A 27,838-nucleotide genomic window follows, 5' to 3' on the forward strand; every position below is an offset into this window, starting at 1 on the left:
CGTGCCTACTCCAATACATTGCTTTTAAATTTGTCGGGAGTAGTGATCAAGTGCACACTTCAGGTGGAAGGAGAGAATATTGGGACGAATCCTCACTCCCACTCTCTTTCAACTGTCTCTTACTGCTAGCTCATTTCTCTATCTAAATCTCTCTCTCACTTTGTCTCCCTCCCTCCCTCCACAGCCTGCTCTCACTCTCTATGGTAATGATTATAGTGACAATAAACATTTATTTATGTATTATCAGCCCAAAGTTCTTTCCAAATGAGCACTTAAAAGAACCAAAACAAGGGAAAGCTAGTGGCTGTAATACAGCTGATCAGGAGCTCGTAGTCTATCACTAGACGCTGACCTTGAGGAACAACTCAATTTAGGAATTCAGAGAGGGAGTAGAAAAGAAGCATAAAGGGAACTGGAAATAGAGAGAAAGTAAGGAGCAAGCGAGGGGACTCAGAGATCCAAGCTGTTTTATTAATCTGCCAATTTTCTCAGATGACGCAAGGACTGGGATTTTGCCTATTCTTTCTCTCTCTCTACCGCTCCATCCTTTCCTCCCTTCATTGTGTCTCTCCCGATGCCTTGCTCTGGTTGGATGGGAGACAACACACAGCAGGTAGGACTGACTTTACCTCCCTTCTCTTCGTTCCTTCTATCCCTTAACCTATCCTCCCTCTGATCTCATCTTCTGAGTGATGTTCTGGACACTTCTTTCATGTTCGTCTCAAATCCTCCCCCACCCATGTGCATAGGATTGACCAGAAATGTAGTTGTACTACGATTGTCAGTGCTATTTTTCATTCACTGAATTGCTATGAATTTGGAGTCCATGTGCTCATGTCACTTTCGCTCTGTTTCTCTCAGTCAGAATGTGCTGCACATTGACTGTCTTTATATCCTGGTACTGCTACCAGTTTGTCTGTGGTGATGTGTGTATATAGGTGTAGGTGTGTGTATATACTGTAGGTGTAGGTGTGTGTGTACATTGTTCATCTTCATTCGATTTTATGGAATGTTCTGTACCATCATTTTTCTTTCACTGGAGTGTAGTCAGTGGTAATGGTTCGATATTAACAGTGCTATGGAACCTCAGAATTAGCTGACTATATGACTATTTACATTCCAATGAAGTGCTTTCCCAGCTGTTGCGTTTCAAATAGTTGTGTTTAGAGTCAGAGTGAGAACAAGAGAGAACCAAGACAGAGTTTGCGTTTGGAGAAAAAAAAGGAGAATATTCAAAGGATATTTTTGGCAAAAGGAGAGGATGGATATACTGTTCTGGAGGATTTGGAAGAATAAAACTAGGTTCTCCTGGAGGAATTACATTCCAATGACAGATCGAAAGGAAAGAGGAAAGAGAGAGTATGAGGGAGGATTTATAAATAGCAGAGCTTTAGAAGGGTGAAGAGAGCAGATGTGATAGACAGTCTGTGCTTAAGGAGTTCAAACAACAGATTAATACACTCAGATTACAGTCCGAGAGAGAGGAATGGAGGGGCTGCCACACACACACACACACACACACACACACACACACACACACACACACACACACACACACACACACACACACACACACACACACACACACACACACACACACACGCACACACACAGATGCACACACACACAGATGCACACACTGATGAACAGTCAATGAAAAATACACAAGCTCCCTTTTTTTTCTCTCTGTCATGGTCTATTGACTCCAGAGTTTGTCACTGAGGTTAAAGTGGAGTTTTTCTTCTGATCGACGACCAAATCTGATTAACGTTGAGCCTGAGACAGAGGGTTAATACACTAAATACAAACCCATTACATCCATTTTCTCTATATGGTCTGAATATGCCCTTGGGTGTATGTGCATATGCTGTATGAGTAAACTCCTTGAACCTAGAATGAACATTTCTGAGGTGAGATTATGTGTGATGCCTGCCTGCATGCCTGTGTGCGCATGTGTGTGTGCTGCACACACTGTTCAGGGTATGTGTGTATTTTTAACATTTGTATTGCTTGGTATTACTGCACTGTTGGAGCTAGAAACACAAGCAAACTTTATTTGTCACATGCGCCGAATACAACAAGTGTAGACCTTACCGTGAAATGCTTACTTACAAGCCCTTAACCAACAGCGCAGTTCAAGAAGAGTTAAGAAAATATTTACCAAATAAACGAAAGTAAAAAATAATAAAAGTAACACAATAACATAACAATGACGAGGCTATATACAGGGGGTACCGGTACCCAGTCAGTGTGCGTGGGTACAAGTTAGTCGAGGTAATTTGTCATTTGTACATGTAGATAGGGGTGAACTGACTATGCATAGATAATAAACAGCGAGTAGCATCAGTGTACAAAACAAATGGAGGCGTGGGGGGGGGGGGGGGTCAATGTAATAGTCCGGTGGCCATTTGATTAATTGTTCAGCAGTCTTATGGCTTGGGGGTAGAAGCTGTCAAGGAGCCTTTTGGTCCCAGACTTGGAGCTCCAGTACTGCTTGCCGTGCGGTAGCAGAGGTAACAGTCTATAACTTGGGTGACTGGAGTCTCTGACAATTTTATGGTCTTTCCTCTGACACCGCCAATTATATAGGTCCTGGATTGCAGGAAGCTTGGTCCCAGCGATGTACTGGGCCGTATACCCTCTGTAGCGCCTTACAATCAGATGCCGAGCAGTTGCCATACCAGGCGGTGATGCAACCAGTCAGGATGCTCTCGATGGTGCAGCTGTAGAACTTTTTGAGGATCTGGGGACCCATGCTAAATCTTTTCATTCTCCTGAGGGGGTAAAGGTTTTGTTGTGCCCTCTTCACAACTGTCTTGGTGTGATTGGACCATGATAGATCGTTGGTGATATGGACACTAAGGAACTTGAAACTCTCGACCTGCTCCACTACAGCCCCGTTGATGTTAATGGGGGCCTGTTCAGCCTGCCTTTTCCTGTAGTCCACGATCAGCTCCTTGGTCTTGCTCACATTGATGGAGAGGTTGTTGTCCTGGCACCACACTGCCAGTTCTCTAACCTCCTCCCTATAGATTGTCTCATCATTGTCGGTGATCAGGCCTACCACTGTTGTGTCGTCAGCAAACTTAATGATGATGTTGGAGTCGTGTTTGGCCACACAGTCGTGGGTGAACAGGGAGTACAGGAGGGGACTAAGTACACACCCCTGAGGGGCCCCAGTGTTGAGGATCAGCGTGGCAGACGTGTTGTTGCCTACCCTTACCACCTGGGGGCGGCCCGTCAGGAAGTCTAGGATCCAGTTGCAGAGGGAGGTGTTTAGTCCCAGGGTCCTTAGCTTAGTGATGAGCTTTATGGGCTCTATGGTGTTGAACGCTGAGCTGTAGTCAATGAGCAGCATTCTCACATAGGTTTTCCTTTTGTCCAGGTGGGAAAGGACAGTGTGGAGTGCGATTGAGATTGCGTCATCTTTGTATCTGTTGGGGCGGTATGCAAATTGGAGTGGGTCTAGGGTATCCGGGAGGATGCTGTTGATGTGAGCCATGACCAGCCTTTCAAAGCATTTCATGGCTACCGACGTGAGTGCTATGAGCGGTAATCATTTAGACAGGTTACCTTCGCTTCCTTGGGCACAGGGACTATGGTGGTCTGTTTGAAACATGTAGGTATTACAGACTTGGTCAGGTAGAGGTTGAAATGTCAGTGAAGACCCTTGCCAGTTGGTCCGCGCATGCTTTGAGTACACATCCTGGTAATCCTTCTGGCCCCGCGGCTTTGTGAATGTTGACCTGCTAAAGGTCTTGCTTACATCGGCTATCGAGAGCATTATCACACATTTGAGCATAAAAGGCATTTCGCTCGTCTGGTAGGCTCACGTCACTGGGCAGCTCACGTCTGAGTTTCCCTTTCTAGTTCGTAATAGTTTTCAAATGCTGCCACAGCCGACGAGCGTCAGAGCCAGTGTAGTAGGATTCAATCTTAATCCTGTATTGATCCTTGCGATAACATCTGCAAATCTGTGCACGCGACCAATAAACTTTAATTTTATGTTTCTATATGGACTTGTTAACCTATACATGTCAGTGCAGTGTTGTAGTAGTGTCCAGTTGAAAGTTTCATGACCCCCTCCCTTGTTCTCTCTGGAAGAAGGGACGGGGATATGGGATTATATCTCTTTCCCTGCAAAAATCACACCAAACAGTCAACAAATGGAAATAATCCCCCCCCCCCACACACACACACACACATGCTCACGTGATAAAGACAAAATGCATACACAATCTCATACACAGAGCTCAATGTAAATGCATATAAACTCCCATGTCCTGTTAGTTAATAGGGTAGACAGGGGTGTAGATTTAGCGGTGGGCTAGCCATCACACGGATGTTTAGTCTCTTAAACCCACATCACTGATTGGTCAGGGGCAGGGAGGGTCACTGATTGGATGAGCGGATGCGTGGGTTTCTGCATAGTGGAGTTCAATTAATACCCCAGTCATTGGTTAATACTTTTTAGGCGACAGGTGGCCTAGTGGTTTGAGCGTTGGGCCAGTAACGAATCCCTGAGCTAAGAAGGTAAAAAACTGTCATTCTGCCCCTGAACAAGGCAGTTCCCCGGTAGGCTGTCATTGTAAATAAGAATTTGTTCTTACAGTTTTTTCCAACTGCTTACACACGTTTTCAAAACCGTCTCCTTTTTTCAAAACTCAACACACAATTCCCAAAACTGCACACACAAAATACAAAATGCCTCACATCTCCTTCAAAATGTGCATTTGCATCAAATGGCAAACACTGCTTTCATAATAGTACATTTTTGGATATACCATGTAAACACTGTTGTTCTAAATCTAAAGCTCTTTGGTCTTTCATAGGCTTATATCTACATTTCAATACAATGTTCTACAGGGAAAGTAATCTGCTGAGAGGGGTAACAAGTACACTGTAAACACCAATGCAATGTAGAAACAGAAAATATTTATTAGGCCTAACATTACTGTTGTATACAGTAGCATACAACAAAACCATAAACATATGTAAACCACAAGTATATTCTTTAGAATACAGTAAAGAACACAACTGTGTGTGTGGGGTCCCGGGGGGGCAGTCCAGGAGTTGGTTGGGGGGGCAGTCACCAGTGCTAAGCTACGCTTCATCTCTTCTCTGGCCTGGGTCTAGCCACAATACTTCGTCCACATCACAAGATACGTTTTCTCTTGCCAAACATCGAGGGAAGTATCTCCTAGCATGGCGTATCCAACCTTGGACAGAGGCAACCTCTATGTCCCCACATGCGTCTTCCATTGCCTGGAGAAGCGGCATGCGGGCATAGGGTTGGCGATCATACACTTTCCAGCGCCATGCTGAGAAGAATTCCTCTATGGGATTTAGAAAAGGTGAATATGGGGGTAGGTACAAAACTACAAATTGTGGATGGGTGGCAAACCAGTTTTGGACCAGAACAGCCCGGTGAAAACTAACATTGTCCCATAAAACCACAAATCTAGCAGGCTCCTGATCTGGATCAGGGACAAGCATTGTGTAAATTGCATCCAGAAAAGTGAGCATATGGCCGGTGTTGTACGGACCCAGTGTGGCATTGTGATGGAGGACCCCGTTTTGAGTGATGGCAGCACACATAGTTATATTTCCCCCACGCTGTCCATGGACATTGGTAATTGCCCTCTGTCCTATTACATTTATTCCACGGCGCCTGGTTTTGGTGAGGTTGAAGCCAACCTCATCCACATAAATAAATTCATGGCGAATTACATGGGCAACCAGCTCCAATACTCTCTGTAACAGACAAAAGGATATACAGATGAGGAAATATGGTATGTCTGAAGTACTGGAAGTAGTGTTGCATACATACCTCTACAAAGTCATGTCGCATATTCTTGACTCTGTCAGAGATTCTCTCAAATGGCACCTTGTAAAGTTGTTTCATCGTCACTCGGTGCTGTTGGAGGATGCGTTGTATGGTCGACAGGCTTACAGCATTGATGTTGTTAAATATGGTGTCATTATTCAAGATATGCTCTCTTATCTCTCGAATCCTAATTGCATTGTTGGCCAAAACCATATTTATAATTGCAGTCTCTTGTACATCTGTAAACAAGCGTCCTCGTCCTCCATGATGTCTTTGCCTTTCCACTCTGTACAGAATTCAAACACAGTATGTGTTCAGCATAGGAACTATAAACAATGTACAAAGAAATGTAGTACAGCATGATAACCAACCTCATTCATTCAATGCAGTGCAGTAAATGGATGGCTTAGAGTTACAAATGTTTATGCAATACTATGCAGTCATACGTATTTTACAGTACATTACTGTAATGCTAAAATAGTCATTAGATAGTTGCATACCTGTTCTCATTTCTGAAGGTTCGAATTATGGACGCCACTGTAAATCGACTCAAGTTGGGCTGGACTCTCAGTCCAGCCTCTCTCATGGTCAAACCGTGGTTGATCACATGATCACATGAGTTGCCCTAATCTCATCAGAGATGGCTCTCCTTCCTTCTCTTCTTTACCCTCGTCCTCTTCTTCCTCTTCCTCTCCCTCCTACCCCTCTTGCTCTCTGTCCATTGTTGGCATCCATTGTTCAAAACAGGTAATCCTATAGTACAGTAAAGCAGTGATTGGTTAGTGATCAGTTAAACTATTAGTGTTTGCACATGTGAGGAGTGTGTGTGTGACCTGGTGAATAAGTGTAGCATTTTGATTGGTTGTGTTTGGAAAAGGAAAGCAAGTCACTTCCTGTTAGATTTTTGTGTTTTAGGTAGAGAATTTTTGTGTAGTGTTTTGAAAAAAGTGTTTTATGCAATTGACAACTGAGTCAAAGGCTGAGAAATAGCTCATGGTTTTGGATATTTGGTGTGTAGTTTTGCACTTTGAGTGAGAGGTTTCAAAAATCGTGTGACATGAAAAGATTCTGTATGTTAGGAGTTGGCAAAAACTGTAACTGACTTGCCAAGTTAAATAAAGTTTAAAAATATATATATACTGTCATTAAAGACCATCATTCACCACTGACACAGTGCCTTCAGAAAGTATTCACACCCCTTGACTTTGTCCACGTTTTGTTGTGCTACAGACTGAATTTAAAATTGATTAAACTGAGATTTTGTGTCCCTGGCCTACATACAATGTCAAAGTAGAATAATGTTTGAATTATTATTATTTTTATTAAAAATGAAAAGCTAAAATGTCTTGAGTCAATAAGTATTCAACCCCTTTGTTATGGCAAGCCTAAATAAGTACAGCAGTACAAACTAGCTTAACCAGCAACATAATAATTTGCATGGATTCACTCTGTGTGCAATAATAGTGTGTTAAAATGATTATGAAGGACTACCTCATCTCTGTACCCCATGCATACAATTATCTGTACAGTCCCTCAGTCAAGCAGTGAATTTCAAACTCAGATTCAACCACAAAGACCAGGGTTTTCCAATGCCTCGCAAAGAACCTATTGCTAGATGGGTAAAAATAAAAAAACAGACATTGAATATCCCTTTGAGCATGGTGAAGTCATTCGTTAGTATCAATACACCCAGTCACTACAAAGATACATGTGTCCTTCCTAACTCAGCTACCGGAGAGAAAGGAAACCGCTCAGGGATTTCACTTTGAGGCCAATAATGACTTTAAAACAATTACAACGTTTAATGGCTGTAATAGGAGAAAACTGAGGATGGATCAACAACATTGTAGTTACTCCACAATACTAACCTAACTGACAGAGTGAAAAGAAGGATGTCTGTAGAGAATAAAAATATTTGGAAACTGCATCATGTTATGGGTATGCTTGTGATCGACAAGGACTAGGGAGTTTTTTATGATACAAATAAATGGAATGGAGCTAAGCACAGGCAAAATCCTACAGGAAAACCTGGTTCAGTCTGCTTTCCACCAGACACTGGGAGATGAATTCACCTTACAGCAGGACAATAAAACACAAGGACAAATCTACACTGGAGTTGCTTACCAAGAAGACAGTGAATGTTTCTGAGTGGCCGAGTTACAGTTTTGACTTAAATCTACTTGAAAATCTATGGCAAGACCGGAAAATGGTTGTCTAGCAATGATCAACAACCAATTTGACAGAGCTTAAAGAATTTTGAAATAATAATGGGCAAATGTGGCACAATCTAGAGACTTACCCAAAAAGACTCACAGCTTTAATCACTGCCAAGGTTGCATCTAGAAAGTCCTGACCCAGGCGTGTGAATACTTATGTAAATTAGATATTTCTGTATTTAATTTTAAATATTTTTGCTAAAATTTCAGAACATTGTTTTCTCTTTGTCACTATGGGGGATTGTGTGTAGATTTCTGAAGACACTGTAGATACTGATCGTCATAGTGACAGTCACAGTGATAGATACTGATCATCATAGTGACAGTGATAGATGCTGATCGTCATAGTGACAGTGACAGTGATAGATACTGATCATCATAGTCACAGTAATAGATACTGATCATCATAGTGACAGTGACAGTGATAGTGATAGATACTGATCATCATAGTGACAGTGATAGATACTGATCGTCATAGTGACAGTGACAGTGATAGATGCTGATCATCATAGTGACAGTGACAGTGATAGATGCTGATCATCATAGTGACAGTGACAGTGATAGATGCTGATCGTCATACTGACAGTGATAGATGCTGATCGTCATAGTGACAGTGATAGATACTGACCATTATAGTGACAGTGACAGTGATAGATGCTGATCATCATTGTGACAGTGATAGATGCTGATCGTCATAGTGACAGTGATAGATGCTGATCGTCATAGTGACAGTGGCAGTGATAGATGCTGATCATCAAAATGACAGTGACAGTGATAGATGCTGATCATCATAGTGACAGTGACAGTGATAGATGCTGATCGTCATACTGACAGTGATAGATGCTGATCGTCATAGTGACAGTGATAGATACTGACCATTATAGTGACAGTGACAGTGATAGATGCTGATCATCATAGTGACAGTGACAGTGATAGATTCTGATCGTCATAGTGAAAGTGATAGTCATATTGACAGTGATCGTGATGCTGATAGTGATACTGATATTGATTGTGAGAGAGATCAGAACATAGGTAGTTTGTTTTCAGATCCAATGTTAATATGTGCATTGATAGCGCAGCGATATTGGATTACATACTATGGTGATGTAAGTCTCTCCTCCTAACCAAAGAGAGAGCGATTAGCTGTCCTGACTTGACTGGCATGACCATTCAGGGGATGTGAGTATCTCTGGAATCTGGATGCATGGAACTAGTTTCACTCTGGTCTTCTTGCTGATCCTGGAGAGCTCAACATGGCACGACACGTAAAGAAAATCACCACTGACAGTAACACCCCTGCCAGTAAGGATTACAGCTTTCTCTCCCATTGAGACTTGCTGTCTTTGAAGTATCCTCCTTCATCCCTGGTGCTTTATGTTCATTTCTAACACATGTTTCTGTTCTGAGTGCTTCCCTAAAGCCTTTTCCTGAGGAATACAGTAGCTTTCTTCTCAGAGAGATCATGGCCTTTGAACCTACCTGCCAAGGTTGTAATATCTCTGTCATGTTTGACCAAATCCTGGATTTACCGTAAGGGCTCTGATTTAACAGTGTAAACCCATTGACTGTCTGCTTTTATGTATATAGTATCTTGTAAAAGACTGACAATCATATAGCTAGCAAGCCTGCATTCAAGATACTGTTCTGAGTGCTGAGATTATGATGAACATATAACTAAGCACAGTACTCATCTGTGATATGATGTGATATGATGTAACATAAACTAATATGACAAGTCCCTATGGCTAGCTCTGGTCCAGGGCTACATGTGGACTATCTTCTCTGTCGGTCTATTGGAGGCTAGCTCTGGTCCAGGGATACATGTGGACTATCTGCCCTGTCAGTCTGTTGGAGACTAGCTCTGGTCCAGGGATACATGTGGACTATCTGCCCTGTCAGTCTGTTGGAGACTAGCTCTAGTCCAGTGCTACATGTGGACTTTCTTCACTGTTCGTCTATTGGAGGCTAGCTCTGGTCCAGAGCTACATGTGGACTTTCTTCCCTATTTGTCTATTGGAGGCTAGCTGTATTCCAGGGTTACATGTGGACTATCTTCCCTGTTTGTCTATTGGAGGCTAGCTCTATTCCAGGGTTACATGTGGACTATCTTCCATGTTGGTCTGTTGGAGCCTTGGAGTCTAGCTCCCAATCCCACTGTTCAGGCCATTCCTACATTTCCTAGAGACGGAAAATAATCCCTTAGTCTAGGGAAGAAAAAGTATTTGCAACACGGCTACAGCAGGCTACAGGTCGTTGAGCATGTCACTGCAATTTATGCACTGTTCAATCTTCAGGATATATCCTCATTACATGATGCAGGATGCATCCTGACGTTTGGTAGGACAGTGGGTCGGGCATAGAGATCTTATTAAATTCCTACTGTATATGTCATTCTATGGGGTCGGGTCCTCTGTCTGACCTCCTCCAAGGTCTTAATACCCATCCTAAGAGCTGTAGACCTGGGCTGTAGACCTGGCACTGCCATCCTACTGAACAAAGTATTGGCAATGAGATCTGTGTCCCAAGTGGCACCCTTTCCCTTTATAGTGCACTACTTTTGGCCAGAGCCCTATGGGCCTGGGTCAATTGTACACTATGTAGAGAAAAGATTGCTATTTGGGATGCACATAAACACTCTGTGTGTTCATTGGTCTACTCTGTGTTTTCTGAAGGTACAGTGATTCTACAGTGACTCACACTCCAACAATAGGACTGCTGGGTAATTGGAGTACAGTACATTGTCTCCTGGATGTTTGTAAACATTGTTCTTAATGTTAAGAATGAAATGAATTTTGCAAAGAGGATTGGTACAGTAACAGAAACAGGGAGCCCCCTCCGCCCCTCCCCTTCCCCCCACCGCACAGTTCACAAGGGATTATATCGGTCTGCTATCGAAACTTGGCAAGAGATTCCCCTCCCCCCAATTTTTTGTTGTTGCATTTGCTGGCAATCCCTCTTTATGCCCGGGCAGCAACTGTTGTTGGACTTTAAACGGCAGATGAAGACAAGCTGATGAACAGAGCAGGGAAAGAGAGCACGATGGAGAGAAGCGAGGTCAAAGGGTGGGGTCCATAGAGAGTGGAGGAGGTAAAGAAGGAAGGAGAGAGGTAATAGAAGGAGGTTAGACTAGACTGGTCTACGTGCATTTTGGTGAGTGTTTTCTCTATTCTTCCTTATGTAGAAATGCCATCTGCATGGCTGATGAATTATAATCATGTGCGATTGTCCAGCGGAGGCGGTCTGTTTGTAAATGTGCCACTCAGGTTCCTGACGCTGACTTCACACACCGCCATGTTGCTCTCCAGATGTGTTTATCTCTGATGGGAGGGGGATTCATCATCCCTCTCTACACTCTGTTGGAGCTGGTGCTGCTGGTCACTGCAGTGGAATACTGGAACAGACAGACTAGGCAGACTGAGTAGTTATTAGTTGAATATTATTATAATGTATCAAACCTGATCAGATTTACATTGCTTACATAATATTGGTGCTTTTATTTGGATTGCACGTCCACCTATTGTTTTGGCTATGTTTGAACCTGTCTAGTCTGATATCTGATGTTAGGCTGGATGTTCCTTCTCTGGCAGAAGTGGGGGGTTTAGTTTAGGTTGTGATGTGGGGGTGACTTCAGTGATTCTCTGGTTGACTTGAATAGAATTGTGCACCATCACTCACATTGTCAGATTATCGTTGATCATTCCCAATGCCATGACTCTCAGATGATTGTCAGAGTGCTTTGATACTCCGCTTCTCTCCGTCTCTCTCCCAATTGTTTTCCATCCACCTTTCTCCACCTCCATATCCTGTATTATTCAGGTTGTGAGTACATTCCTTCTCAATGTAATGACATTTATCAGACCGTAACCTGACTGGTCTGTCAGATCTATGTTACTCATCTTAGGCAACAGCATCCAACGGTTTCGGTCTTTCCTTGGTATGGGGATGGTGTTAAACTGGTCTGAAAACAACTCCTCGCCTCTTCCCCCTCTGTCTTTGCAGATCTCAAGGAACCAGGTGTAAGACAACAATATGGTGTACGTTTCCCCAAGCCAATAGAAAGGCTAAGGGGAGCCACTGTAATGCTTACACCAGAGGAAGAGGCATGGGGCTGTTTTCTGACCAGGCAGATGTGTGCTCTCACAGTACACCTCCCTCTCTCACTGTCTCCCTCTCTACCACAGACAGGATGACGAATCAGCAGCCAGTCCACCAGTCTAATAAGGCCCATTATGATGAGGCACTGCCACCCATTGTTGGCGCTGGAGTGTTGGACTTGTTGGAACCCAAACTTCCCAATAGTTTCTTGGGAACCTACTGTGGCTTCCTCATCCGAAACTCACTGCTCGTCCTCACTATACTGGGTAGGTGCCTACCTCGCTTCATGGTGGTCAACTGTAAGGAAATCAATTATTTCATCGCCTTCAGTGGTTATAAAGTGTTACGCTGCATTTCAGCTCTCTGTATTACCTGCGCTAGCGCACTATTTTCTATATATAAACATTTTATTAAAAGTTTTATTAGCCCATCCCCCTCTTCGGACGACAATAACAAACTTTCTCTCCTATTTTTTTTACAGCTTTCACACACACATTTTACACACATTGGCCATTCTCTCTAAGGTTTCTTCACCGTAGTTACATATCAAGAATATAGTTAGTACATACAGTGCATTCGGAAGTATAAAGACCCCTTCAATTCTTTCCACATTTTGTTAAGTTAGAGCCTTATTCTAAAATTGATAAAATAAAATAAAATTCTCATCAATCTACACATAAAACCCCACAATGACAAAGCAAAAACACATTTTTAGACATATTTGCAAATGTAGGAAACCCAAAAAATAGAAATATCACATTTACATAAGTATTCAGATACTTTACTCAGTACTTTGTTGAGGCACCTTTGGCAGCGATTACAGCCTTGAGTCTTCTTGGGTATGACGCTAAGCTTTGCACACCTGTATTTGGGGAGTTTCTCCCATTCTTCTCTGCAGATCATCTCAAGTTCTGTCAGGTTGGATGGTAGCGTCGCTGCACAGCAATTTTCAGGTCTCCCTAGAGATGTTCAGTCGGGTTCAAGTCCGGGCTCTGGCTGGGCCACTCAAGGACATTCAGAAACGTGTCCCAAAGCCACTAGTGTGTTGTCTTGGCTGTGTGCTTAGGGTCGTTGTCCTGTTGGAAGGTGAACCTTCACCCCAGTCTGAGGTCCTGAGCGCTCTGGAACAGGTTTTCATCAAGGATCTTTCTGTACTTTGCTCCGTTCATCTTTCCCTCATTCCTGACTAGTTTCTCAGTCCCTGCCACTGAAAATCATCCCCACAGCATTATGCTGCCACCACCATGCTTCACTGTAGGGATGGTGCCAGGTTTCCTACAGACGTGACGCTTGGCATTCAGGCCAAAGGGATCAATCTTGGTTTAATCAGAACAGAGAATCTTGTTTCTTATGGTCTGAGAGTACTTTAGGTGCCTTTTGGCAAACTCCAAGCAGTCTGTCATGTGCCTTTTACTGAGTTGTGGCTTCTGTCTGGCCAGTCTACCATAAAGGCCTGATTGGTGGAGTGCTGCAGAGATGGTTGTCCTTCTGGAAGGTTCTCCCATCTCCACAGAGGAACTCTGGAGCTTTGTCAGAGTGACCATCGGGTTCTTGGTCACCTCCCTGACCAAGGCCCTTCTCCCCCGATTGCTCAGTTTGGCCAGACGGACAGTTCTAGGAAGAGTCTTAGTGGTTTCAAACTTCTTCCATTTAAGAATGATGGAGGCCACTGTGTTCTTGGGGACCTTCAATGCTGCAGAAATGTTTTGGTACCCTTCCCCAGATCTGTGCCTCGACACAGTCCTGTCTCGGAGCTCTACGGAAAATTCCTTCAACCTCATGGCTTGGTTTTTGCTCTGACATGCACTGTCAACCTGAATTTACCACAGGTGGACTCCAATCTAGTTGTAGAAACATCTCAAGGATGATCAATGGAAACAGGATGGACCTGAGCCCAATTTCGAATTTCATAGCAAAGGGTCTGAATACTTGTAGTTATGTTTTCGCTTTGTCATTATGGGGTATTGTGTGTAGATTAATGAGGATTTTTATTTTGAATCCATTTTAGAAAAAGGCTGTAACGCAACAAAGTGTGGAAAAGGTAAAGGGGTCTGAATACTTTCCGAATGCACTGTACACATCACAAACTTGTAAATCCCCCTGGAATGGAAATGAAATCCAATGAGTCAGACGCTGTGATTATAAACCCTCTCGAAATGCTCTTCTGAAGCGTTTCACTGGAATCTCTTCTCTCTGCGCTCTCACGGAAGCTGCAAGGGTGACAGAGGCAACCATTGTGTAACTGTTGTGCTTACTCCTCTCCTCTGTGAACTGTAACAGGTGTAATAGCGGGGTCGCTGTTTGGGATGCTGCTGCGGTATGTTTCTGTTACAGACCCCAACACCCTGATGCTGGTGTCCTTTCCTGGAGACATCCTCATGAGGATGCTGAAGATGCTCATCTTGCCCCTCATCATCTCCAGCCTCATCACAGGTAGGTACACTGTTGTAACACACACACACACACACACACACACACACACACACACACACACACACACACACACACACACACACACACAGTCTTATACAGCTAACCTTGTGGGGACACACAATTCCATCCCATTCAAAATCCAATTTTCCCTAAACCCTAACCCTAAACCTAAACCTAACCCAACCCTAACCCTAACCCGTACTCTTACCCTTACCCTAACCATAACCCTAACCTTAACCTTAACCATAACCCTAACCATAACCCTAACCCTAACCTTAACCCAAAAACCTTAACCTTAAACCTTACCCTAACTCTTAATTCTAACCCTAAAACTAACCCTAGCCCCAAACACTTAATGTAGTTCTAACCGTAGCACTAATTCTAACCTTAACCCTAAACCCCCTAGAAATAGCATTTGACCTCGTGCAGACTAACACCTGAATGTCCCCAGGTGGTCAAATTTGTTTTTGTTTACTATTCCTGTTGGGACTTCTGGTTCCCACAAGAATAGTTAAACACGTCCACACACACACACACACACACACACACACACACACACACACACACACACACACACACACACACACACACACACACACACACACACACACACACACACACACACACACATGCAGGTGGAAGGTGCCCTGCTCATCAACCTGTCTCTCTCCCTCCCAGGTCTGGCTGGTCTGGATGCTCGTTCCAGTGGGAGGATGGGCTCCAGGGCCATGGTCTACTACATGTCCACTACGGTCATAGCTGCCATCCTGGGGGTCATCCTGGTCCTGGGGATCCACCCGGGAAACCCCAAACTCAGGAGCAGCCAGGAGCAGAACACGGCCCCTAAGAACCAGGAGGTCAGCAGTTTGGACGCCTTCCTGGACCTCATCAGGAACCTGTTCCCTGAAAACCTGGTGCAGGCCTGCTTCCAACAGGTAGGACCCAGACCCAGAACTAGAACTGGACCCAGACGCAGAACTAAACCCTGACCCCATCAAACAATGGATGATCAGTTGTTATTGTGAGATTTGGACCCTATCAAAGTCTGACTTTAATGACCAGCATTGGGAATGTGTGGCTTATGGGGCAATTGTGTCCAATTCGCAATTGATCGTTACAGTGCCTTCAGAAAGTATTACACCCCTTTACTTTTCCCACATTTTGTTGTGTTAAAAAGTGGGATTAAAATGGATTTAATTGTCTTTTTTTGGCAACGATCTACACTCAATCCTGTGTAATGTCAAACTGTAAGAAAAATTCTAACATTTGTAAAATATTTGTGAAAATCAAAACAGTAATATATCTTGATTAGAAAAGTACTCAACCCCATTACATGTTAGTGTCACCGTTGGCAGTGATTACAGGTCAGAGTCTTTCTGGGTAAGTCTGTAAGAGCTTTGGATTGTACAGTATTTGCACATTATTCTTTTTTAAATTCTTCAAGCTCTGTCAAAACTGTAACCAGGCCACTCAGGAACATTCAACGTCATCTTGGTAAGCAACTCCAGTGTTTATTTGGCCTTGTGTTTTAGGTTATTGTCCTGCTGAAAGGTGGATTTGTCTCCCAGTGTCTGTTGGAAAGAAGACTGAACCAGGTTTTCCTCTAGGATTTTGCCTGTGCTTAGCTCTGTTCCGTTTCTTTTCATCCTAAAAAAAAACCCTTAGTCATTGCCGATCACAAGCATACCCATAACATGATGCAGCCACCGCCATGCTTGAAAATATGAAGAGTGATTCTCAGTGATCCGTTCTGTTGGATTTTCCCCAAACATAAAACTTTGTATTCAGAACAGAAAGGTAATTTCTTTGCCACATTTTTTTGTAGTTTTACTTTAGTGCCTTACTGCCAACATGATGCATATTTTGTAATATTTGTATTCTGTCAGGCTTTCTTCTTTTCACTCTGTTGATTAGGTTAGTATTGTGGTGCAACTACAATGTTGTTGATCCATCCTCAGTTTTCTCCTATCACAGCTCATAAACTCTTGTCACGTTCTGACCTTAGTTCTTTTGTATTTTCTTTGTTTTAGTATGGTCAGGGCATGAGTTGGGTGGGTTATCTATGTTTTGTGTTTCTATGTTGTTGTTTTTTCGTTTGGCCTGATATGGTTCTCAATCTGAGGCAGGTGTTAGTCATTGTCTCTGATTGGGAACCATATTTAGGTAGCCCGTTTTCTGTTGTGTTTTGTGGGTGGGTGTCTTCCGTGTCAGTGTTTGTTCACGTTACGGGACTGTTTCGGTTTTCCTTATCTATGCACTTTGTTATTTTTGTATTGTTGTTGTGTTCAGTAGTATTAAATAATATGGACACTTACCACGCTGCGCATTGGTCTGACATTTCTTATTCCTCGTCAGATGAGGAGGACGAATTCCGTTACAGAACCACCACCAAACAAAGGACCAAGCAGCGTGGTATCGGGCAGCAGCGAGATCTGGACGATACAACTTGGGACGAAATAGAAAGGTGGTCGGTCGACCCAGGGAGAGTGCCGGAGCCCGCCTGGGATTCTCTGAAGCAGTGCGAGGAGGGTTACAGGAGAATGGAGTTGGCGACACGCACACGGCAGCGCAACAGGCACGAGAGGCAGCCCCAAAAATGTATTTGGGGGGCACACGGGGAGTGTAGCTAAGTCAGGTAGGAGACCTGAGCCAGCTCCCCGTGCTTACCGTGGAGAGCGAGCGTACGGGCAGACACCGTGTTATGCGGAAGAGTGCACGGTGTCTCCAGTACGTGTGCATAGCCCGGTGCGGTACATAGCAGCGCCTCGCATCGGCCGGGCTAGAGTGGGCATCGAGCCAGGTGCCATGAAGCTGGCTCTACGCATCTGGTCTCCAGTGCGTCTCCTCGGGCCAGGGTACATGGCACCAGCCCTACGCATGGTGTCTCCTGTACCTGTGCATAGCCCAGTGTGGCCTATTCCACCTCGCCGCACTAGCATGGCTACGGTGAGCATTCAGCCAGGTAGGGTTGGGCAGGCTCGGTGCTCGAGACCTGTAGTGCGCCTCCACGGTCCGGTCTATCCGGTGCCTTCTCCAAGCACCAGTCCTCCTGTGGAAGCCCCACATACCAGGCCTCCAGTTCCAGCACCCCGCACTCGCCCTGGGTGTGTGTTCCCAGCCCGGTACCACCAGTTCCGGCACCACGCACCAGGCCTACTGTGCACCTCAGCAGGCCTGAGTCTCCCGTCTGTCCAGCGCCGCCTGAGTCGCCCGTCTGTCCAGCGCCACCTGAGTCGCCCGTCTGTCCAGCGCCGCCTGGGTCTCCCATCTGTCCAGCGCCGCCGGAGTCTCCCGTCTGTCCAGCGCCGCCGGAGTCTCCCGTCTGTCCAGCGCCGCCTGAGTCTCCCGTCTGTCCAGCGCCGCCTGTCAGGAGCCGCTAGAGCCGCCCGCCAGTCAGGAGCCACCAGAGCCGCCCGCATGTCAGGAGCCGCCAGAGCCGCCCTCCAGTCAGGAGCCGCCAGAGCCGCCCGCCAGTCAGGAGCCGCCAGAGCCGCCCGCCAGTCAGGAGCCGCCAGAGCCGCCCGCCGGTCAGGAGCTGCACCTCGGTCCGGAGCTGCCCTTCGGTCCGGAACTGCCCTTCGGTCCGGAGCTGCCCCTCGGTCCGGAGCTGCCCCTCAGTCCAGTGGGGCCCTTTTAGTAGGGTTGCCAGTCCTAGGTTGGTGGCGAGGGTCGCCGCTCAAAGGACGCTACTAAAGCGGAATAAGACTATGGTGGAGTGGGGTCCACGTCCAGCGCCAGAGCCGCCACCGCGGACAGATGCCCACCCAGACCCTCCCCTATAGGTTCAGGTTTTGCGGCCGGAGTTCGCACCTTGGGGGGAGGATTACTGTCACGTTCTGACCTTAGTTCTTTTGTATTTTCTTTATTTTAGTATGGTCAGGGCGTGAGTTGGATGGGTTATCTATGTTTTGTGTTTCTATGTTGGGTTTTTCGTTTGGCCTGATATGGTTCTCAATCAGAGGCAGGTGTTAGTCATTGTCTCTGATTGGGAACCATATTTAGGTAGCCCGTTTTCTGTTGTGTTTTGTGGGTGGGTGTCTTTCGTGTCAGTGTTTGTTCACGTTACGGGACTGTTTCGGTTTTCCTTATCTATGCACTTTGTTATTTTTGTATTGTTGTCGTGTTCAGTATTATTAAATAATATGGACACTTACCACGCTGCGCATTGGTCTGACATTTCTTATTCCTCGTCAGATGAGGAGGACGAATTCCGTTACAACTCTCTAACTATTTTAAATAGGTGCCCCTCTTTGCGAGGCATTGGAAAGCCTGATCTTTGAGTCCATTGTGTGACTTATTAAGCTCATTTTGACTTTTTAATTTATTTAGGCTTGCCATAACAAAGGGGTTGAATACTTATTGACTCAACACATTTCAGCTTTTCATTTGTAATTAATATGTAAAAATTCCTAAAATATAATTCCACTTTGACATTATGGGGTATTGTTTGTAGGCCAGTGATCAAAAATCTCTATTTAATCCATTTTAAATTCAGGCTGTAACACAACAAAATGTGGAAGAAGTTAAGGGGAGCAAATACTTTCGAATGGACTGTATATGCACAAACTAGTTCATAAAAAGGAATGGCTTATGTCATCATGGAAGTAGAGTTTTGCTTTAGAGTAGAGAAGACAGTAGTACTATATACTGTAGGTAGAGAACATTGAACAGAACAACCTGAATTGGGGTATTTACAGTACTATATAGGTAGAGAACATTTTGACAGAAATGCAGCTAGAACCTTAAAGTCCCAGGCGCTCCAAATTTTGATCCTTCCATTTCCCAGAAAATGACGACTTTGCAGACCAACACATATGTGAGTGGTGTTAGCATTGCAGATCCTAATTCCCTCTCTTTATTCCAAGCTTTTGTTGTTGCATTGGACATTTGATGTCTCCCTCTGAACATCTTTCCCCTTGCATTGACCAATAGCTGTTCTTGTGTTGACATTTTCACTTGACATTTTAGGAATTTATCAGAGGCTGTTATCCAGTGCGACTTACAGTTAATGTATTTATCTTAAGATAGCTAGGTGAGACAACCACACATCGTAGTCGTAGTGAGAACAGTTTTCCTCTGGAGAAGTTATCAGCAAAGTCAGTGCTAGTAGGAAAAGACAAGTGCAGGTTTGAATATTTAATTTTTAGGGGCGAGGAGGGAGGGAATGAGACGGAGTTGTCTTATTTAAGATACTCTTTGAAGAGGTAGGGTTTCAGACGTTTTTGGAAGATGAGCAGGGACTCTACTGTCCCAGCATCAAGGGGACATGATCCTGTACCTAGGTGGCTGACCACAGGACAGAACAGGAGAGGACAGGAGACTGCAGGACAGGATAGGACAGGAGACTGCAGGACAGGAGACTGCAGGACAGGATAGGACAGGAGACTGCAGGACAGGAGACTGCAGGACAGGATAGGACAGGAGACTGCAGGACAGGAGACTGCAGGACAGGATAGGACAGGAGACTGCAGGACAGGAGACTGCAGGACAGGATAGGACAGGAGACTGCAGGACAGGAGACTGCAGGACAGGATAGGACAGGAGACTGCAGGACAGGATAGGGCAGGACAAGACTGTGTGATTTACAAAGCAACGCTGCCTGGCAGATATGATTGCTGTTAATCCAAGCAGGCGGATCATTTTTAAGCGATAATCCAGGCCTCAATCATGTCGCAGCAGTTGCCTTCTTTTGTCCAAATCCTGTGTTTTTTCTCTCTCCTTATCGCTCTCATTCTCTCTCTCTCCTTATCGCTCTCATTCTCTCTCTCTCCTTATCGCTCTCATTCTCTCTCTCTCCTTATCGCTCTCATTCTCTCTCTCTCCTTATCTCTCTCATTCTCTCTCTCTCCTTATCGCTCTCATTCTCTCTCTCTCCTTATCGCTCTCATTCTCTCTCTCTCCTTATTGCTATCGTTCTCTCTCCTTATCGCTCTCATTCTCTCTCTCTCCTTATTGCTCTCATTCTCTCTCTCTCCTTATCGCTCTCATTCTCTCTCTCTTTCATGCGCGTGTGTCTGAATGATTAGAAATACTCTGTGTTAGACTGGGTGAGGGTCAGACCTTCTGTTGGTGCTAATCTCTTTACAGCTCCGTTGGGTTGTCTTCATTTACTACAGTAAGGCATCTGCCTAGTGTGACTGTGTGTGTGTGTGTGTGTGTGTGTGTGTGTGTGTGTGTGTGTGTGTGTGTGTGTGTGTGTGTGTGTGTGTGTGTGTGTGTGTGTGTGTGTGTGTGTGTGTGTGTGTGTGTGTGTGTGTGTGTGTGTGTGTGTGTGTGTGTGTGTGTGCTGTTCAGCCCTGGGCTTATAAGGATCCTTTCTCTCGTTGTGTGCTGTCACTGCGTTTATCTTCATCAGAGATTAATTGATATTGTAATTGCTTTTGCAGATCAGCCAAGAAATTGCATGACGATCCCCAGCCCCCTTTTCCATATTTCCTCTTCTCTCTCCCTCTCTTTCTCTCTCTCTCACTCTCTCTCACTCTCCCTCTCTCTCTCACTCCCCCTCTCTTCTTCTCTGTCTGCATAAACATCTCTCTCATCTTTCTGGTGGTTGCTCTCTCTCTCTCTATTCTCCACCCCCCTCTCCACCCCACCTCTCTCTCTCTATTCTCCACCCACCTCTCCACCCCACCTCTCTCTCTATTCTCCACCCCCCTCTTCACCGCACCTCTCACTCTCTCTCTCTTCAGGTTCAAACAGTAGCAAAGAAAGTGTCAGTGATGCCCCCGAACCAGACAGAACCTGTCATAGTCAGCAAGAAGAAACTGGAGTTCAAATGGGGCATGAATGTTCTGGGTGAGAGAATGCTATGGTTCTTTCCTCTCTATTCACTGAGGGGGCAACAATGTCCTGTTCGGTTCAACTCTCTTTCTGTTGATTGGACGGAATACTATTATGTCAATTTCCTTTTGTTTCATTGGTTTAGTTATATTCATCATATATTCATCATTCATGTTGAGAGAGCACATTGGTTATTTATGAACAGATGATTTAATGTTGTAATGATGTTTTCTGAAGGTTTAATTGGGTTCTTCATCACATTTGGAATGTGCATGGGGAAGATGGGAGAGAAGGGGAAGCTCATGTCAGAGTTCTTCAACATCCTCAACGAGATCATCATGAAGATGGTGGGCATGATCATGTGGTACGTGTCTCTCTGTGTCTTCCTGTCTGTGTCTTCCTGTCTGTGTCCTTGTCTGTGTCTCTGTCTGTGTCTTCCTGTCTGTGTTCCTGTCTGTGTCCTTGTCTGTGTCTCTCTCTGTGTCCATGTCTTGTCCCTATTCTGTGTCCTTGTCTGTGTCTCTATCTGTGTCCCTGTCTGTGTCCTCCTGTCTGGGTCCTCCTGTCTGTGTCTCTATCTGTGTCCCTGTCTGTGTCCTCCTGTCTGTGTCCTCCTGTCTGTGTCTTCCCGTCTGTGTCCTCCTGTCTGTGTCTACCTGTCTGGTTCCCTGTCTGTGTCTTCCTGTCTGTGTCCCTGTCTGTGTCCCTATCTGTGTCCCTGCCTGTGTCTCTGTATGGGTAGGTTTTCCTCCAGTGGAATGCCATTCCTCCAATGGCTGCAGTGCTGAAAAACATTCTATAGACAGTGATGAATTCACTAACAGTGATGAATAAGGGGAGGACTGCGTACATGAGAAGAATGGTGGGAACTGGGACCAGGGGCAGAGAGAGGATTGGAAAGGGGAGAAATATAGGGAGAAGAATTCCCTAAGACATGAAAGTGTGTGGAATGCTGAGGACTAGCAGGAGTAGGAGCAGAGCAGAAGCCTTTCTGGTTCCCAGGGAGGAGAGGGTGGAACAGGTCCAGAACGTTAAGAATCCACAGACAGGAAAGGAGCCACTAGCTGCTCAGCAGGCCAGCACAAATCGGAGTGCAGACAGACTGATGCAGGGCGGGACAGAGGGACGTGGTGAGATCCATGTCCTTGGAGAGCGATGAAAGCATTGATGCTTTGCAGGACAGTAGCAGACAGTCCAGTAGCACTGAAAGAGCGAGGGAAAAGAGAGAGAAAGTGGGAGAGACAGAGAGACTTCACACGACACTGGCCAATACCACTGAGAGAGAGAAAAACACACATCCCTCTCTCTCTCTCTCTCTCTCTCTCTCTCTCTCTCTCTCTCTCTCTCTCTCTCTCTCTCTCTCTCTCTCTCTCTCTCTCTCTCTCTTTCTCTTTCTCTTTCTCTTTCTCTTTCTCTTTCTCTCTCTCTCTCTCTTTCTCTCTCTCTTTCTCTCTCTCTCTCTCTCTTTCTCTCTCTCTCCCTCTCCACCAAAAAGAAGCACATAGTCAGGGAACATCTTGATGTGCAGCACATTTTCCAAGGGAACTGTGTTCTCCATACCACAAACCCAACGTAAATCACCCATTTTACACACTAAACACATGACTCACTACTAGGCCTACAGAGCTGGCCAAACAAACCGGCACGTACATACAAATAACATGTCATACACAGTACACTAAACACATTGGTCACACATAGTATACTACTTACTCTACCAAACAACTCTGGCTAAATGCCATCTTCCTCACAGATCAACACATAGTACACTAAGCACACTGGTAATACACAGTATACTAACTACTCTACCAGACAACTCTGGCTAAATGACATCTTCCTCACAGATCAACACACAGTACATCCCTTACACCTCAGATGCTAAGCTTGTGTTGCTATGACCTATGACCCGCCCAGCTGTGGTTCCTTATCACCTAGTCCCACTGCCTCTTCAGTAATGATGCCATCGGTGGAGTGTGTCTCAATAGTCTAAAGTGGCTTCCTCTCCCCATATATTTTCCTACACCTGGAAAATTCTGGAAGAAGCCTCCTCACGAGCAATGTTGTGTCTCCAGGTACTCTCCAGTTGGTATCGCCTCTCTGATCTCAGGGAAGATAGCAGCCATCGGGGACCTGGAGGTGGTGGCTAGACAGCTGGGCATGTACATGGTGACAGTCATAGTGGGCTTAATGATCCACGGAGGCATTATCCTGCCACTCATCTTCTTCTCCATCACAAGGAAGAGCCCCTTCACCTTCTACTCCGGGATCTTCCAGGCCTGGATCACTGCCCTGGGCACCGCCAGCAGGTAGGGAAGGAACACTCTAGGGGGGATTGGGTGTGTGTGTGGGGGGGTGTATATACTATGTTTAGATCATTTGTGCTGGTGTGTATTTTCCTTAATAGCACTGCATGGTACTGTATGGCATCAGGTAACGTAGTAAATGTGATGGCGGGGTGTTATGTCACTGTGCATTGGTTGCTGGGCTATTTAGGTTAACCCAGAATAAGAGGGCTGACAAACCAGAGCTGCAGAGCCAACTGTGCATGAATCTGGGTGATCACAGACCAGCTCTGTCTGACAGACACAGACAGACAGACAGACACAGACAGACACAGACAGACAGACAGACAGACAGACAGACAGACAGACAGACAGACAGACAGACAGACAGACAGAGACAGACAGACAGACAGACAGACAGACAGAGACAGACAGACAGACAGACAGACAGACAGACAGACAGACAGACAGAGACAGACAGACACAGACAGACAGAGACAGACAGACAGACAGACAGACAGACAGGCAGACAGACAGACAGACAGACAGACAGACAGACAGGCAGACAGACAGACAGACAGACAGACAGACAGAATGTCTGGGGCTCTGGATAAGGTTGTATGGGCCAAACTGGCCATGTTTCCGTTGCTTCTGAATCTGTCGTGCTGCTCAAACCAACTGTCATTTTGACGCATTAGGGAGGCTTTACAAAATAAGAGTAATCCTATCAACTTTCTCTAATTATATTATGACCTGGGCTTAGCTTAGGCTCAAATCAAATTCCTGCAATTCACATGTTGGATTGTAAAATACACTTGCTGTTATGATAATGCTGTTAGATTTCACCCCTTCTCTCACCCTCTCTGTCCCCCTCCCCTCTTTTTTAACTCTCACTTTGTACTCTCACCCTCCCTTTCTCTCACTCTCCCTCACAATTTCTGTCATTATTTTCTTTCTCAATACTTCTCTCTCTCTATAACATCTTTACACCATCTCTCCCCATTTTTATTTTCTTCCCTTTATCTCTCTCTACCTGTCTATATCCCTTTCTTACCACTCTCTCCTTCTCTCAGTGCGGGAACGTTACCAGTCACATTCCGCTGTCTGGAGGAGAATCTGAAGATCGATAAGCGCGTGACGCGTTTCGTGCTGCCCATCGGAGCCACCATCAACATGGACGGCACAGCCCTGTACGAGGCAGTGGCAGCCATCTTCATCGCTCAGATGAATGACATCAACCTGGACGCAGGACAGATCGTTACCGTCAGGTAGGCCTCTTCTTTACCACTAACAACCCTGGCCCAGGGGGTTTCTTAGGATACTTTTGTGTTGAGGTGTGTTACCTGGGTGTAATATATTATGCTTTAAGGTACAGTACTAAAGTGCAGTGATGGTTTTAAGGTTGTCATGCTCTGTATGTATGTAAGAGAAAGCTGTGTCACTTCCTCCATGGGTTTTTGTACCTTGAAATAGTCATCTAACTGTAGGTTTACTGTATGTATCAGTTGTGGTTGCTGATGACTTTTATGAGTCACATGCTAATGCATTCTGTGGTGACAATGTCTTGGAATGAGAAACGTATGTGTAACGTCAATTCCCTCTTCTCCTTCCTCTCCCTCACTCCTTCCCCTCCTCTCCTCTCAGTATGACAGCCACCCTGGCCAGTGTGGGAGCAGCCAGTATTCCCAGCGCAGGCCTGGTCACCATGCTGTTGATCCTTACAGCTGTGGGCCTGCCCACCCAGGACATCAGCCTGCTCATCGCTGTCGACTGGCTGCTGTGAGTCACATACACACAATCACTGTGATGTTACACTTCAAATACTCTGGTATTTGTTTTCAACAACATGATGACATTAGACTGCAATGATTCAATGTTGCTGATTATCTTTATGAAAGAAAAGTAGGGTACGTCAAGCTCTGTCAAAATGCAATGCATATTGTCAACTGTAAAGGGTAGAGTGGTACTTAGCTGTAGATGGCATTGCTATTGTTGGCATCTACTCATCCATGAGAGCTCCTGTCTTGTAGTGTACCTGTAACACAGTGATCAGTCATGGCTGACTCTAGCATTGTCTGTCTGTTGGGTCAGTGACAGAATGCGTACCTCAATCAACGTGGTGGGCGACTCGTTTGGTGCTGGGATTGTGGACCACCTGTCCAGGGCAGAGCTAGCTGAGATTGATGCGGAGCTCCTCTCCCCTGAGGATGAGGAGTTCATCCCCCCGCCCCCTGTCCTCACCGAGATAGACCTGGTGGACCCCAAGAGACCCCCCGAGTTACCCCCCCGCTCCCCCCGCCCGCCCAAACTCAACCACCACGGCCACTCCAACCTGTCACAGATCTACTCCATCACCAACTCTCCCCGCTCCGTCCGCTCTCCGTCCCCCCGTTCTGTCCGCTCTCCCTCCCCGCGCTCCAACTGTTCCCACTCCCACTCCCCACGACCCTCTGCCTTCCGTACCCACTCCCCACGCATCCTCCGCAGAACAGAGCCTGGCTACTGCGCCCTGCCAAGCCACGACAACCAGGTAGGCTTGCTTCCCATTGACTTACTGCAGGGTTACAGCTACCACTAGTCCTAGGGCTCAATCCTAACTTCTTGTTTATCATCTATTGATATCAATGGAATATTTGTGTGAACGTTTGAGTTGGATGGTCCTTTGATGGCCTGTCTCTGACTATATTTCGCTTTGTCTTCCCAGATCCCCACACTCCCTCGCTCCCACAGAGAGAGAGACAGAGGGGATAGAGACAGAAGGGAAAGAGACAGGGAAAGAGACAGGGAAAGAGACAGGGAAAGAGACAGGGAAAGAGACAGAGAGAGAGATAGAGGAAGAGAGAGGGAGAGACTGCGGGGGCGAGACAGCGACCGATATCAGAGCGAGACAGAGGAAGAGGAGGAGAGGGATAGGGTGCTGGATGAGGGGAGTGAAGGAGAAGAGAGTGACGACACTGCTTACGACCGCAGGAACACCATCCTGCCCTGCGACCTGCCCTGATTGGGACGCCTCATGAAAACACTTCTGTTTTACCACAGTTTTACTACACTTCCCCCAATTTACTGCACTCTACCACCTAGTACCACTGTGGTGTTTTTGATGGAGGTCTGGGTTGGTGGATGCAGTGCTCTACAAATGGTTACTATTTAGCAGTTGTCTGATTTGAGTGTTCTTGTGTGATTTGAGTCCTGTTTGACATGATCAGGGATCAATAAGCTTGCTTTGAGCGATGACGATATTTATGTTGCTATGGCAACACCCTTTAATAATCTTTTCAAATAGAGCCCATGCCCTAACTTTTGCGCTTCATTGTGCTGCAGAAGGGAGCTTTAACTTAGTGTTGTGTCCTCTGTCAACCCAGCTCTATTCTCTGATAATCACTGTCTTGTTCTAATCATTTCAGCTAGCCAGTTCCTCAACCTAACCTCTACCCTCTAGCGTGGCTGAGAGAGATGCTGTACTGAGATCTTGGTGTTCAGTGTCAGTTAACGCACAATCAGAAATGTTCTCTTCTCAACTTCCAAAAGGTCATCTGTAGAACGTCATCCATCTCCAGCTGTACTGCATAGAATGATTCAACAAATAAATACTAATTCTACTTATATGTAAGTTAAAATGTAAGATAAACTTGCTAGCAACTATATGTAATTAAAGGTAACAAACACACTGTAGTCAAACTATTTTTATACTTTTCTACCTCTCTCCCTCTTCTCTTCCTCTCCTTGTCCTCTACAAACTCAACACTTCCCTTGACTTTACCTCAACTTGTACCTCAACTTGTCCTGAAATGACAATCCTAATTCGGTTATTGTTGTTAATATTGTTATTTCTCAGTATTTATGTATGGTTAGTCATTTTTTTGTCATTGTCTGGTGTCTGAAATGATGGTTGTTAGTATTTTTATACATTTTTTTCCAGCACCACAGTCTTCAGTCTGTGTTGCACAGCAGTCTGTTTTCATTTTGATTAATGTATTAATTTACTTGTTGTTTCATTACTCTTGTACTTTAATTATTTATTGGTTAATTAAGAGATATTCTCATTGGTTCTGTCACATTGATTTGTTTTCCTCTGTCCCTCTGAAATGCCTTTCGTTGAAGGTCATTACTGCCTACCCAAATCCTTCGTCTTAATGCAGGTTTGCAGATCCAGGTTGTGTGTATATTGTGTGTAATAAAATCTTAGAGATTGATTTAAATTACAA

The 27,838-nt window shown here is 45.2% G+C and overlaps 1 protein-coding gene across 2 annotated transcripts; it reads left to right on the forward strand.

Moving 5' to 3' along the window:
- The first annotated feature begins 216 nt into the window (after positions 1–216).
- Positions 217–27,838, forward strand: slc1a9 (solute carrier family 1 member 9). 2 transcript variants are annotated; one of them, XM_055884616.1, is made up of 11 exons: positions 217–613; positions 12,225–12,404; positions 14,419–14,571; positions 15,250–15,506; positions 21,261–21,366; positions 21,589–21,715; positions 23,424–23,657; positions 24,707–24,901; positions 25,278–25,412; positions 25,725–26,163; positions 26,338–27,838. In XM_055884616.1, exons 1-11 carry the CDS (start codon positions 493–495, stop codon positions 26,632–26,634), a joined length of 2,244 nt encoding a protein of 747 aa, XP_055740591.1. In that variant the 5' UTR covers positions 217–492; the 3' UTR covers positions 26,635–27,838. The 2 variants fall into 2 exon arrangements, with proteins under 2 accessions (XP_055740591.1, XP_055740599.1); XM_055884624.1 differs by lacking the exon at positions 217–613 and adding an exon at positions 10,952–11,193.

Source organism: Salvelinus fontinalis, chromosome 2 (genome assembly GCF_029448725.1).
Source record: "Salvelinus fontinalis isolate EN_2023a chromosome 2, ASM2944872v1, whole genome shotgun sequence".
Lineage (NCBI taxonomy): Eukaryota > Metazoa > Chordata > Actinopteri > Salmoniformes > Salmonidae > Salvelinus > Salvelinus fontinalis.

What these genes read in the sequence shown, in the direction of transcription:
- slc1a9 (XM_055884616.1), top strand. Translation starts at nt 493, where the DNA reads ATGACGCAAGGACTGGGATTTTGCCTATTCTTTCTCTCTCTCTACCGC. An exon ending in TGCAGGCCTGCTTCCAACAG is followed by an intron (nt 15,507 to 21,260) that starts GTAGGACCCAGA and finishes CTCTCTCTTCAG; the next exon opens with GTTCAAACAGTAGCAAAGAA. An exon ending in ATCGCTGTCGACTGGCTGCT is followed by an intron (nt 25,413 to 25,724) that starts GTGAGTCACATA and finishes CTGTTGGGTCAG; the next exon opens with TGACAGAATGCGTACCTCAA.